At 42.5% G+C, this 13,062-nt stretch overlaps 1 protein-coding gene across 20 annotated transcripts in view; it reads right to left on the reverse strand.

Annotated features, from left to right (window-relative positions):
* Window positions 1-13,062, reverse strand: part of celf2 (cugbp, Elav-like family member 2) — a 216,429-nt gene that overhangs the window by 12,108 nt on the left and 191,259 nt on the right. For 6 of the 20 annotated variants that reach the window (XM_072377041.1, XM_072377040.1, XM_072377029.1 and 3 more), the window contains 4 exons: window positions 12,745-12,987; window positions 10,312-10,375; window positions 4,708-4,842; window positions 2,005-2,130 (listed from right to left, as the gene is read on the reverse strand). In XM_072377041.1, the coding sequence (XP_072233142.1) occupies window positions 2,005-2,130; window positions 4,708-4,842; window positions 10,312-10,375; window positions 12,745-12,987 (568 nt within the window). The remainder of the gene's footprint in view (window positions 1-2,004; window positions 2,131-4,707; window positions 4,843-10,311; window positions 10,376-12,744; window positions 12,988-13,062) is intronic. The other 14 variants (XM_072377031.1, XM_072377033.1, XM_072377047.1 and 11 more) reach the window with 9 other exon arrangements.

The following is a 13,062-nucleotide window of genomic DNA, read 5'->3' on the forward strand; positions in this document are numbered from 1 at the left end:
TGGAGCGCGGTGGCGAGTTTAAAAAGTGAAGGAACGCAGCAGTAACACTCATTAGTTGCTTGTAACGGCTTAATATCACGGCGGAGGGCAACTTGTCTGGGGGGGTCTGACATTGGCTTGGCGTCCTGTCGCCTCACCGTCAGACGCAGTGAAATAAATTATCACCGCAGCACTCTGGATTATAGGTCACTCATTTATTCAGGAATAATTGCACCGGTGACCTTTGCAATTCAATTAAGGCCTAGATGTGTTTAAATGAGGGCCCTTGGTGGTGGGTGGAAGGATGAGGAAGGGGCACGAAGAAGAGCGAAGGGTTAGCAGGGACAAAATGGGATGCAAAACGAAAGCGACCCGTTTGGATTGAAGGGTGGAACGTGTGTGTGTGTGCGTTCACGCTCATGTCCTGCATTTCTGTACCTGCGTGTGCTTAAGTAGACGCGTGTATGATTTACACAGTGGATACAGCTACTCCAGCCGAGGAGCGGTAAAGGTCAGAGGAGAATAATGTGGTGGAAGAGGCCGGTAGTACAGGATCTCTGCTGTCATAACAGCTCTGATTAAGATCCCGGCTCTTTCTGCTGGGAGGTCAAAGGCAGGACACACCAGTCGGCTCGATACATGTCGGCAGACTGATACTTTGTGAACAGAAACGCATGCAAAAGGAAGGAATCTGAAGGAACTTTAAGAATAACTTACCTATACTTTAGAAAAACCTTTATTAGCCACTCTGAAAGTGCTTGTTTTGTCATGAAACTAACCATGCTCTGTCCATAAAGTGTTTTCAAATCGGTCAAACGTGAGAGGAGGAAGATTTGGCCACGAATTTAGTAATTTCAGATACTTTTCATCTTTTTCGCTGATGCGGCGCGTATTTCCAATCATTAAGAGCATTTTTTTGTCATTATTGGCCTGAAAACAGCCCTGTTTGGTACTTCTTGTAGACAAAAATGATGAAATCCTGTATTTCCTTTGATCAAATATGAGACCGTTTATTATTTGTATCTCTGCTGTCTTTAAAAATGATCAAATTAGTCATTTTTAAGGGGGAGAAAATTGTCAACCTTTGTGTTTTTGGCCTAAGATTGGCCGATTTTGTATTCGTCAGGTTGGATTATGGACAGATTTGTTTGAGAAAGATAAAGTTATGACATTTACAGCAATGCAAGTGTCTCAATAAGAAAGTTTACTTCAAAAAAAGAAATCCAATTTTCACTTTTGATCTTTTGCAGATATGACAAAGAACAAAGAACAGCGACAACAAAATCACACGATGTGAAACAACTACAACATGGTCCCACGCAACGACAGTCGTGTGAGGTGACGAGAAGCACGCAGACTCTGTCGCGACGGCACACCAGCACGCTTACAGCAAGCATAACCCAGGACACAACCAGGAAGCGGATGGAGATATGGATGGATGGATTGATGGATGAATGCGTGAAATATCTGTGGCCAGATGAATGAATGAAGTAGCTGTAATTAAGAAAGTTCACAAGTCCAAACTGAGACGCAGAGAGACGGCAGAAGGAACCAAACATTTTGAACTTTGGTGTTGTTTTTTAAGTCATTGTACCGTAGATTTCTTAGACATGGCTACCAATAGCAGGGTGGATAAATGTACGGTCTTAGTCTTTTTTAATTTATAGTTTTACTCTACTTTTTTGACACGTTTTGATGTTTTTTTTTCTTCTTCATTTTACTACAATTTACAACTTCCGTGCCAAATCAGTTTCAATAGATGTACGTGTGGTTTCTGTGCAAGATTGCACTATTAGATTAGATTTGTCAAATTAAAATGATGAAGTAGGATGTTTGACAGTTTGATTAAGAAAAAAAACAACAAAAAACTAGGATAAGTCAACGCGAAGTCACAAATCAAACCCCAACGTCTGCCTTGTCTGGTAGCTGTAAGAGCGTCTCTCTGCTCTGACTTACAGGCTGTGGCGATGACGTCAAGTGGGGATGGTTGGAGGTGGAGTGGCTGATGGCAGGGTGAATACTCACTGTTGACACTACCTGCTAGTGCATTAATGTTGTTCAGGCCCACGGTTGCGCCTGCCAGGCCCTGCAGGGTGCCCAGAGAGGTCAGAGAGTTCATGGCGCCGGCATTGGAACTGGCTGTGGTGCCTGCTGCAAGGGAGAAGGCAAGGGGAGGGAAGGGAGGGTGGGTTGGAGAGAGTAAAAAGAGAAGAGAGGTGAGGATTGAGGTGGAAAGCAGGACACAAAGATGTGGACTTGTTATATAATTATTAAGCCAACTTGTGTAGAGGTGGAGCCTCTCATGCAACATGATGTAATTAGGTGCTACGTGTAGAAATTCAGCATCAAGAAAGTGTCATTTTTTTCATGTTTATATGTGCACACTGGCTCCCTGTTTCCATACAAATAATATCAAGGTTTATTTAGTTGGTTGCCTTGAAGAACACTCAGTGGATTTAAATCTCATCGGATGAGTTTAAATCTTAAAATTAATTAAAAAAATGAGTTTTTTCCTTGAAACAAAGCAGCATAGCAATCCAGTGTTATCTAAGGAGAACGATTAATACGTCATGTCATGTCAAGCAAAGTGTGCCTGTAGTGAAAAATCAGCATCATTACTGCTGGTTAAAACCTTAAATTAACAGTGATTAAAAAGCAGCTAATTTTTTCCCCCCAGTTTGCAACATCTGCCCGGTCAGTCAGGATTTATGGAACAAATCTGCTTAAGCAGGACACTGTTCTTCTCATCCAAACACAGCTAAAGCTTTTTGAATATCTATCCTCTTAACTGAGGCAGAGTGAATAAGGAAAGCTGAACAATTCTCTGACAAAAGGCACCCACTGTTCAAGGGAAATGTGATCTCGAGGAAACCAATTCTCCCAACTCTGGCACGGTTCTTTTGTTAATCTGTAACAGTGTGTCTCAGTTGATTTGATGGCACGCTGATGCTTAAAAATATTACAGGTAGCACCTTTAATTAACTTTTAATTAACAAGCTGTGGCTCCACCACCTTACAGCCCTGTGTATAAAATTCTATGAAGATGAAAGCAGAGTTTTGCATGGTTTATGATGGGAAAAAAAGAAGATTTCTTCATTCAAGATAAACAAAGATCCTCCAAAAAAAGCAAACATACTGTATGTACTGACAGGCAACAAATAAACTCTTGAAAATGTTATTTTATTGAGAACCATTGGGAATTCTGATTTACAGTACAGTTAAATCCCTTTACCCCTGTAGTAAGTCAAATCGATGAAAGCTAACAGGCGACAGATGAATTCAACACAGTGGACACAAACTCCCACACACAGACGTCTGAACACACACTGATGTGAAATCCGTGCCATACATGAACTGCTATGTCAGTGGTGGGTGAGATGGTGGGAAATATGGTGCACGAAGCTTGCAACCTCATTCCTGCTTAGACAAAAACAGAAACAAAGATTTAATCTATTCATTTACCCTTCAGCTCATCAAAGCGCTGCCAACAAAGCAGGATTGCCGCTGAATATATTAAGAGATGGTGTGGCAAAGGGAGCATTATGTCAGCACATAGTGCAAAACAAAGACGCTGGCCTGTCTCCATGCAGAATTGTCTATATTTATCAAACTGGTGTGACGTTTTCAGTTTCATTGACACATGCAGTATATCACCATTCATTCACACTGAGTGGCTCAACCTGAGTGTGTACTATTCAAGGTTGGACTGACATTTGGAGTCATAAAGAGAGAAAGGGGCTAGGATAAAAGAGCGAAAAGTATGGAGGAAAGGAGCGAGGAAAGGAGGAGAGACAAGACAAGAACGGGCATTCGAAGTGGGATGGAGCGGCGCGAGCGTTAAGGAGGAAGAAGAGTGGCGGCTGTGGGGGGAGGGGGTGGTTTTCATATTCATGCTCTGCTGGGAGTGCGCTGCTGGAGCGAGGCCGAGCCGACATGAGAGGGGGAGAAAGATGGAGCAGAAACAGGGAGCCTGTCAAAAGGAGGGCAGCAGCAGGAGATGAGGGCAACGAGAAGGAACACAAGGAGAGGAGGAGGAGGGAGACAGGATGGAGCAATGTGGGGAGGAAAGGTAGAGGAAGATCTAAAGGTGGTGATACTTAACCCAAGCAAGGTTCAGACATCAACCTGGTGGTTTTTAAACCCACAGCTACGAGCACGGACAATACCAACACACACAGAGGTGCAGACAAACCCCATCCACCGGGAAACAACAACTGCTGCTCTACATGGGTCTCTAGAGCCGCTGGGGTGAGGCACAAGGAAAGAAATCACTGAAAATAGAACATAGAAGTACACACACCTGAACCTGACAGAAACATTTAAGCACGAAACGCACATACATGCGCACACATATACAGTGCGTGTATCATGGGATGACGTGGGCTACATGATGAGGAAGTGAGGTGTTCAAAGACAGGAGGACGCTGGAAGGCGGCGCATCGACAACAACAACAGCATGGTGTCGCTATTAAGATGAAGGTGTGAGGTGACAGTGAATGCACACACCATGGGAATGCTCCAGGGAGGAGGTCAACAACACTGACGAAGATCGGAACAGTGAAGATGTTTCGGCAACGGTGACTGGCTGATGGTGATGTGCCGGGATCATGGGGCGACAACACTGGTAATGGTAACGGTGGAGAGCGGAGGCAGGCGTTGGGCACCCCCCCTCCCTCCCCAACCACACACGACGTCAGACCCCCACAACCTGAGTGGCTGCGGTGTTACCTGGGCTGGCCAACGCTCCCAGGGAGGCGGCGTTGGAGGACAGGGGGTTTGCAGTGGAGGGGCTGGCTGAGTTTTGGGCCGCTGCCGCCGCTGCCGCTAAAGTGGCCAGGTTCTGCAACTGCAGAGCACTCATACCTGGAGAGAGGAGCCAGAGAGGGTGGTGTCAAACCTGGGGAGCGGCTGGGTCGCCTGGCTGGCCCGGGACAGTGTACCAGAGGACAAAACTGAGGCTTGGTATCCGGAGGTGAACAGGAGAACCAGTGAGGACCGTGGATTCCCTTTATATATATTCCTGGAAATCCCTTTAACTGCTTCCTGCTTTCTCTTTAGACAGTTCGAAAATCTTTGCAAAAGTGAAGAATCTGTAGAGTGTGAAAGTGAACACTACTGCAGCTGATTTCGCTAATAAGTCCCCAATGTGTCTAAATAACTAAAAGCAGCTGTTGTACGGTTTAGGGTTTGGTGAATTTCTTCAGAGGCAGAGCTGCTCTGGAGGCAGAAATAAAGTGATTTGGTTAAGCCTTTTATTTTTCTGTTTAAATAACACAGTGGAGAGGCTTTGAGAACTACAAGAGGGAACCGACCTTCCTTCAATATTTCTATGGACTTTATTGCCATGTTTCATTTAACTAGAATTCCTACATTGCTCTGCTAACTCTATGTGTATGAATAAATGTTTAACAAGTGAATGAGGGCCTTTATGCAAGCATTATTGGGTCATGAGTGGAGCCTGACTCCGATTAGATTTTTGAAGGAAGATACAGATTTTTAGTTTTCACATGTGGCTTTTTAAAATCTACCTCAAGATGACAGCAATGGCCAATAATCTTTTGGGTTAATACTCATTTATAGTTCTTATTTGTCGATGATGATGAGCATTATCCCTGCAGATAAACCAAAAATGTGTATTCTTAAAATACTCTTTTCCAACGTTACATTACAGAAGTAGCACCGTGTAACATTCAGGGGATCTATTGGCAGAAATGCAATTCAATATTCATCATTTTTGTTTCACGTGGAAGTAAGTATCAATGTGTTTTTACAATCTCCGAATGAACCAGTGGAGTCCAATTTAATCTGTTTTAGAAGGCTGCACCATCATGCTTCTACAGCCTAGCGTGGATAAATAAAGAATAAAAACATAAAACAATCTTTTCTAGAGCACTTTTCCTAGCTCTTGTTGTAAACATCATGAGGTTAAGATGGCAAAGGGAATCTCTTGAGAATCCAAGTGCACCTTTCCTAAGCTGCAATTTGGATTTATTGTAGTGAAAAATATCCCACAAAAAGCACATCAAGTACTTTCCCCATTATATCTTTCCCTCTTATCGTAATGTTCTGTGGAGGCAAAATTATATATTTATGTCATATTACATAAAAAAATACAATATTATTTCTTTATCAGTGTTTGTTATTCAAAAAAGAGAAAAATTAGCCAAATCTATGGTATTATTAAAGCTCTTATCATGGCTGCCACTTTGATATTTTTGTGTCATTTCACCTAGTTAGAAACCTACATGACTGGATTCACTGGCCTTTGAGTCTTTTTCCTCCAGTTCCAGTTCTAGTTAGTATGATGTGGTGACATCTAGCTGCAGAGGTGCAGATTGCAACAAAGAGAGCCAGAGCCAGCGTTTTGGTTTATTCGCTCTGAGCTACCGTAGAAACATTTCATATCTCCGGATCTAAATGGCTCATTTACATGAGCCATTTACAATCTATAAAACAGTTAAGAACTACGATACTGCATTTCTGGTAGGCCAACAGATTCCCACTGAAATAATATTTTACCATAAATATTAACATTTCGAGAAGTAATTTCCCTAATTTGAGCTTTAAAGGCAGGAGGAAAGTGTATTTTACGATAAGCCCTGCAATCAAAATCACAGTTACACAGAAACTGAAAATTTACACCTTAAAGAAAAAAATCTGTTCATGTGAGTTGGGCTCCAGTTATGATGTAAAATGATTCAAACTCTAAATGCTATCCATTCAGTAGCCACACTGTACTTGAGGACTCCTACAGGCTGATGTAGTTCATTGTTAATCCTCCTCTCTGACATTAGCATATGGGCCTGTGCTTAAACATAATTAATGACTACATGCCAACACCTAAATGATACTGAAGCAGAGGCCATAAAACACCCTCTGTGGGTACAACTCAACCTTTCACCTCCCTTCATGAACATGTGTGTCAATGCAAGTGTGAGCATTATATGAGGAGTCAGTATAAAGCAAACAGAATCAGTCATCAAAGCAAAACTTGGTCTTACCACAGAGAGGATTCCTCTCACTCATGAACTTGTTAATCTTTAGAGGGTGGTCAATGTGGGGTCTATGTGTCGTATATACAGTCTGGTTGTATATACAGTATCATGGAAATACACACACGCACACACACACACATATTTACAAAAGGACACACACAAATAAGACACCATGAACAAGATCCATCTTGTTTGACACAGTGGTGAATGATTTGAAGTTCCACACAAAGATAACCTTCACCCAGACAACCAAACTGAGCACAGCCAATCACAACAGATGGCTGGATTCACAGCTCTGATTGGTAGATTAAATGTATAAAAAAAAAATAGAAAGAAAGAGAGAGAGAGAGAGAAAGAAAGAAAGAAAGAGGCTGCCAGCCTTTCAACACTCCACTCTTGTTTTGAGATTGTCGCCGCCGCCGGAGAAATGTGTGAGTGGTATGAACAAGAGTTGCAGGGTGGGGAAAAAAAAAAACAGCGGTCGCGTGTGCTCGCCGTAACGAGCAGGCACATTTGTGTTTGCATGTGTGCGACTTCTTTACTCGCGTGTGCTACTTAGGAGCGCGCCACAGCCAAAACCAATCTTGTTTTCAGAGTAATTTTCTCCAATTTTCTGTCACGCATCAAAAGCTGAAATGGATTTCTGTTTCTATGCCAGGCGGGAATAAAAACAGCCGTCACTCCTTCTATCAAATTCTGCGAACACATGCTCAGAGCTCACATTAATCCAGACGCTGTGTTTTATATATATATATATCTATATCTATATATATATATATATCTATATATATATGGCAGGCAATGCAGCAAATGAGCAGGAAGACAGATGGTTTTGGTCTTGCTAGAAAGTACAGACTTGAGAGAAGGCTCTGATTCATGCCTTTAATTTTATTTCTCTGTGGGTTTGAAAAGTGGATGATAGACCTGATGGGTCTAAGACCACCTGACACTCACAATGCAAACAAATGATCATTGGAGTGTGTCGTGGTGCCACTGTGTTGTATTCTCTTCTGTCTTTCCTTTTCCTTTCTGTTCCTTCCTCTGTCCTACTCGTTCTTTACTCCTCAGTCCTGCCTGCACTCCAATTCCCTGCTTATACCCAGCAGGGGTCTTATATCCATCTTTCCTGCCTTGCTTTTAATTTTCCCTGCTCTCCACTTCCTCGTCACTTCCACCATCGTTTCTGTTTTTCTATCCCCCTCTTCCTTCCTCTTCCTTGCTTCCACATGCTCCCTACTTTCAGTTCTTTTACAGTTTATTGCCTTTATTTGTGACATTCCCACCCATTCTTTCTTAATACTTTATGTCCAGCATTTCCTTTTCTTCCTCCCTCATTATTTCCTTTCTTATCCCTTTTCCCTTTCCTTTTTCAATACCCACTTTCTTCCCATTCCTTTTCTCTGTCTTCTATTATTTTTCTCAACATTTCATTGCACAATATTTCCTCCCTTTTCCTCACCCCTTCCCTCTGTAACCCTCTTTACTTTCCATTTCTTTTTTCCTCCCTCTTTCTATTGTCACCCCCTCCCCCCAGACTCTTGTCTTCCTCAGCGCTAGCTCTCTTTCCATCTCCATCTTACTCTCTACGTGCAGCCTCTTTCCACCTTTTCTCAGAGCAGCTCTTCATCCGTTCTTATTTGGATTTGTCAAAGGCCATCTCCCTCACTGAACATACATTTTCAAGACAGCTATAAGGAGAAAAGAAGCAGGCAGGAGATAAAAAAACAACAACTGTGTTAGAGTGGAATAAAGCAGAAACAAAGGCGCAGAGAGGGAGATACTACGAGACAAATACACTATTTCCCACATCAGAGACCGAGTATCCGGGTTGTGCAGATGGTACGTGAGCATGTAAGTGTGTGACTACATATGTGTGCAAGGACACGTGTGTGCGCGAGCGCTCCATTCTGCACCAGGCTGGCGTTGGCTGCATCTAATTGAATGCTCATTGGTGTAATTGAAGCCTCTCAGCTCTGCAGCTCCTCGTGTTAAAGACTGGGACCAGATGTCATTCAGCTGTCTCACATCTCCTGCCAATCACTAATGCTCACTCTGTCCTTCTTACCAGCGCAGATGGTGGACCAACAGATCTCTAGATTCAGATGCCGTTCCTCTCCCTCAGATCCAAATCCCAGAGCCCATTTGTCACTGCGAGTGTGCGTTCGTAAGGAAAATGTGTACTTGAGCTCGGCAGCAGAGAGGCCAAAAAAAATTCAGGAAACAGTGAGGCTTGCAACTCGAGAACATAACAGAAAACAAGGAGGGTACAAAATGGCACTCGCCACTTTCTCATTTTCTGGTAATTTCTTTCCGTTTTTTTTTTTTTTTTGTGCGTCCACTGTTCAATTAAAACCTGAGACCTCGCTGAGAGAAGAGCAAATGATGATGAGCAAAGGAGGCTGGAGGGGGGGTGTGAAGAGGAGACGAAGAATCAGTGACAGGAGAGGCGGGGAGGTGGGGGAATTTATGGAAAAAGAAGCTTAAAGTAAAAAAAAAAACGAGGAGAGGGCTGAAGAAGAGGGGACAAGTATAATGGCAAGAGAGAAGATGGAGATGACGAGTATCCATGGGTTTCTGTAAGTCTTAAATAACTTAAGCTTAAAGCCCTAAAAATTATATTTCTTAAAGACACAGATTTTATCTTGTTTAAAATTAAACAGGAGAGCTTCTTGGCTCACTCAAGGCTTAGATTAATACAGAAGTGAGTTAATACAATATGCATATTTACTGCAGCAGCTTCACTTCCTTTCCTTTCCTTTAAGAACTTGAAAACTTTTACCAGACAGAATCATTGCAAGGCAGGCCGATTTCACCGACTTGCTTACTTTATTTTCTCCTTTGAATTGCCAGTGTTTTGGCATTAAATAGATAAAAAAAAGGGCTTAATTTAGCTCTGAATATGCAGAGTCTTGAAACGAAACATGGATGTGCAGATGACAGATCACAGACCCTCCACAGGAAGACAGCAGTAGATGGCGCCAGCCTGCAGTTCAAGACACGCACCACTTTTAACCATTTTATGCACTCCTTTTTCCTTTTTCTCTCCTCTTTTCTTGTGATTCATCCATCCCTGACAAAGCCTCGGTGCTACTGTTACACGCCCTGGGCGCAACTCTTGTCTGGCCTCATTAAAAGATCAAGACAAATCTTAGCAACAGTTAATAAATCTTCAGGGCAACGATCTCTCCTTACTCCACCACGCGAGTTCATCTGTTATGCTCTTTGGTCCTCTCTTAGAAGGCTGTGGAAAAAAAATTACAGAGAGGCGCAACAAAGAATCCACTGCAGCGGTAGATTGTGGTTTCCAACTAGTCTAACGACTGATTTTTCGACTCACCAGCCATCTGCTGGATCCCACTGAAGGCTCCGAGGTTGCCAGAGGAGGTCGCCTGCTGAAGCAACTGGAGGAGGATAGAGAGGAAGAGACAAGTACAGAAAAAAGGGAAAAAAGAAACAAAGTGAGCTAGGTGGATACTGGAAGCTTAGCACATGTCTACACCACAGAAAACTAAACTTCGGTGTGATTTTTGCATTAGCGCTCGATGAGTAAATGAGCTGCTAATATAGTATGAGCTCTCCTCTAAGCGAACACTGTTTATATTCCATCATGATTCTCCCAGACAACTTGTGCATGAAAGCTCTAATCTAGCAGACTAATTAGATTCCACAAACAAAAGTGGAATACTGATGCTGTCAAAAACTCATTCTTCAAAGGCTCAAATTAACAGCAAATTAACATCTTGTTTCTATTGTGTGATTTTCTTTCCTCCAGAATAGAGCTTAATCTGTTCAAACAACTGAGAAAGAGGATTGAAGGAGCAGAAAAATGTGGGAGCCAAATTTTCCCCCTAATAAATCAATATCAAACGAGAAAGGGATGTCTGTGTGAGCACCGTCTCCCCTCACTTGTGCAAGTCAAGAACTGAAATCCCAGACTTTTGAGAAGTGCGTCTTAGAGGAAATTTGGGTTGTTAATTGAGAAACTGCACAGCAGTGAGTCAAGTATCAGGCGCCAGAACTGTCTGGGGGAAAAGTTTGGAGTCTATAAATGCAAGAGAGAAAGGGGAAGAGAATGAGGTGTCTAAAAATCAATCAAATCAACCAATGAGACTCTGTTAAGCAAAGCCTCTACTCAAATTGGGGATCAGTGGGTTTCTGAATGATTCTAGGCATCCTGAAATTAAAGTATATACTGTATGTTCAGAGAAGACCTACTCTTGGAAATTACACACTCAATGGTTTGTGGAGTAAAAGTCATTACTGTGCACTTGCTACTCTACATTCTGGTGGTGCAACAAGGCGTTAATGCCACCGAACTCTTCAGCTAAGGTCGGAGAACAATCCTGTGTTGCGTATCCACTTCTATTTGAAGCGGCCTGAATGTAACTACGACAGGCTGCCGAGTCTGAAGTTTGGATTACGGAAAAGTATTTGGTGTTCGATAATTGAACTGCAGCATGTAAGCAGAATGCTAAGATAAAACGGTTTGATACAGTAACAAGACAAACAAGGGTGTGATCATTTTGCAATGCAAACTAATTTCTAACACTGTATATCTTTATTCTTTCTTGTAGGCTGAGGGTTCCATACCTCTTCAGACTCAAATAAAGACTTTACTCTCGATTCGTCTGACTGTATTTGCTACATTCTGATAATGTGTGCTATTATACTGAATTGATGAATAATTGCCCGAACATTGCAGCTCTGCATGCTAAAAGCTTACACGAATGTGAGGGAAAAAATGTTTCTCCCCAAGCAGCAGAGCTAAAAAAAACATCAGCAGCAAATAGAAGCAACACCTGCTCAAAGTTGAAGCAAACTAACCGATACTACCTACCTATTTGGTTATTTTCCTGTCTGCATATCAAATATTTTACTGTGTTTTTTGTCAATTATGAATAAGAAGCAAAAACGAACTACTAAGTACCACTCCAATCCTGTTTATTCACAGAGTCTGTTCACTTATCTAATAACTACATAACTGTAAGGCTCTGTTAAAAACTGGTTGATACGCGACTATTTGTTTGCAAACTAATTTGGTCACGGATGCTGGGATTTGGTACCTTTCTACGGTGCTTTGAGAGAGCCGAGTATAAAGACAGTTCTGCTGTTCTTTCTTTGCAGTTTCCCTAAATATTGAACTGAAAGATGGTTTCTTTTTCACATGCCTTTGTTTTCCAAAAACATTACGCTTGATCTGACCAGAACTCTTTCTCAGCTGATTTATTGCTGCAGGAAAATACCACACCACAAAATCTCCGTCTGCAATGGCAAAAACGGCCAAAACGTTAAACTCAGGGGCTTCCAAACGATAGTCCATTAACCAACGTGCATCCTTTAAAGCATTTTATTATTCAATTTAAAAAAATTCAGTCTTCAATATTTGTCTATACTGTCCTTCCTTTCTTTCCAAACTTATCGATACCTTGAAAATCTAAATTGTGTCCTTTTTCATACTGAATGCGAACCTTGATTGATGCGCAGTCAGACTTTCATTACCACTTCATGCAGAACTTTAGTGTTTCAAATAATAATAAAGACCTTCATGTTTTTATTTGTTCTGACATTTTTTTTCTTACGTTTTAAGCTTGAAATATAATCAACTGGCAACCTTAAATCCGAAGCAGACACCTCATTCCCTTTCTATGCAAATATGAAGGTGAGGAACAATGGCAGGGCTGAGGAGGAAATTACAGAACAAAAGGAAGAAGGGTAGATTAGGCGGAAGGTCAGAAGAGTATTTTGGGATTTTTTCAGTTGGGGCACTGACTGCGGCTGCGTTGGCCATGGGGCTGCAGTAAGAGGTGGAGGAGGTGATGGTGGAGGTGGGCAACGCGGCGGCAGCCCTTACAGCCAGATACTGCGGAGTGAGGCCGCCCAGGCCCGTCAGGCTCCCCCAGGTGGTCGCACTGTTGAGCTGCTGCATCTGCTGCGCCAGCTGCTGCTGCAGACGCCGCTGCTCCTTGTCCTTCTGCGTGTCGGCGAACTTCACCACGATGGGAGACGAGCAGCCCTGTGGGGGAGGAGAAGAGAGGTGCAAAGAGTGGAAAGGAGAAAGGTGAGGAGACAAGGAAAGAAAAGAGGTAAC

This window comes from Leuresthes tenuis, unplaced genomic scaffold (genome assembly GCF_036924035.1).
Source record: "Leuresthes tenuis unplaced genomic scaffold, fLeuTen1.0.hap1 SCAF_23, whole genome shotgun sequence".
NCBI lineage: Eukaryota > Metazoa > Chordata > Actinopteri > Atheriniformes > Atherinopsidae > Leuresthes > Leuresthes tenuis.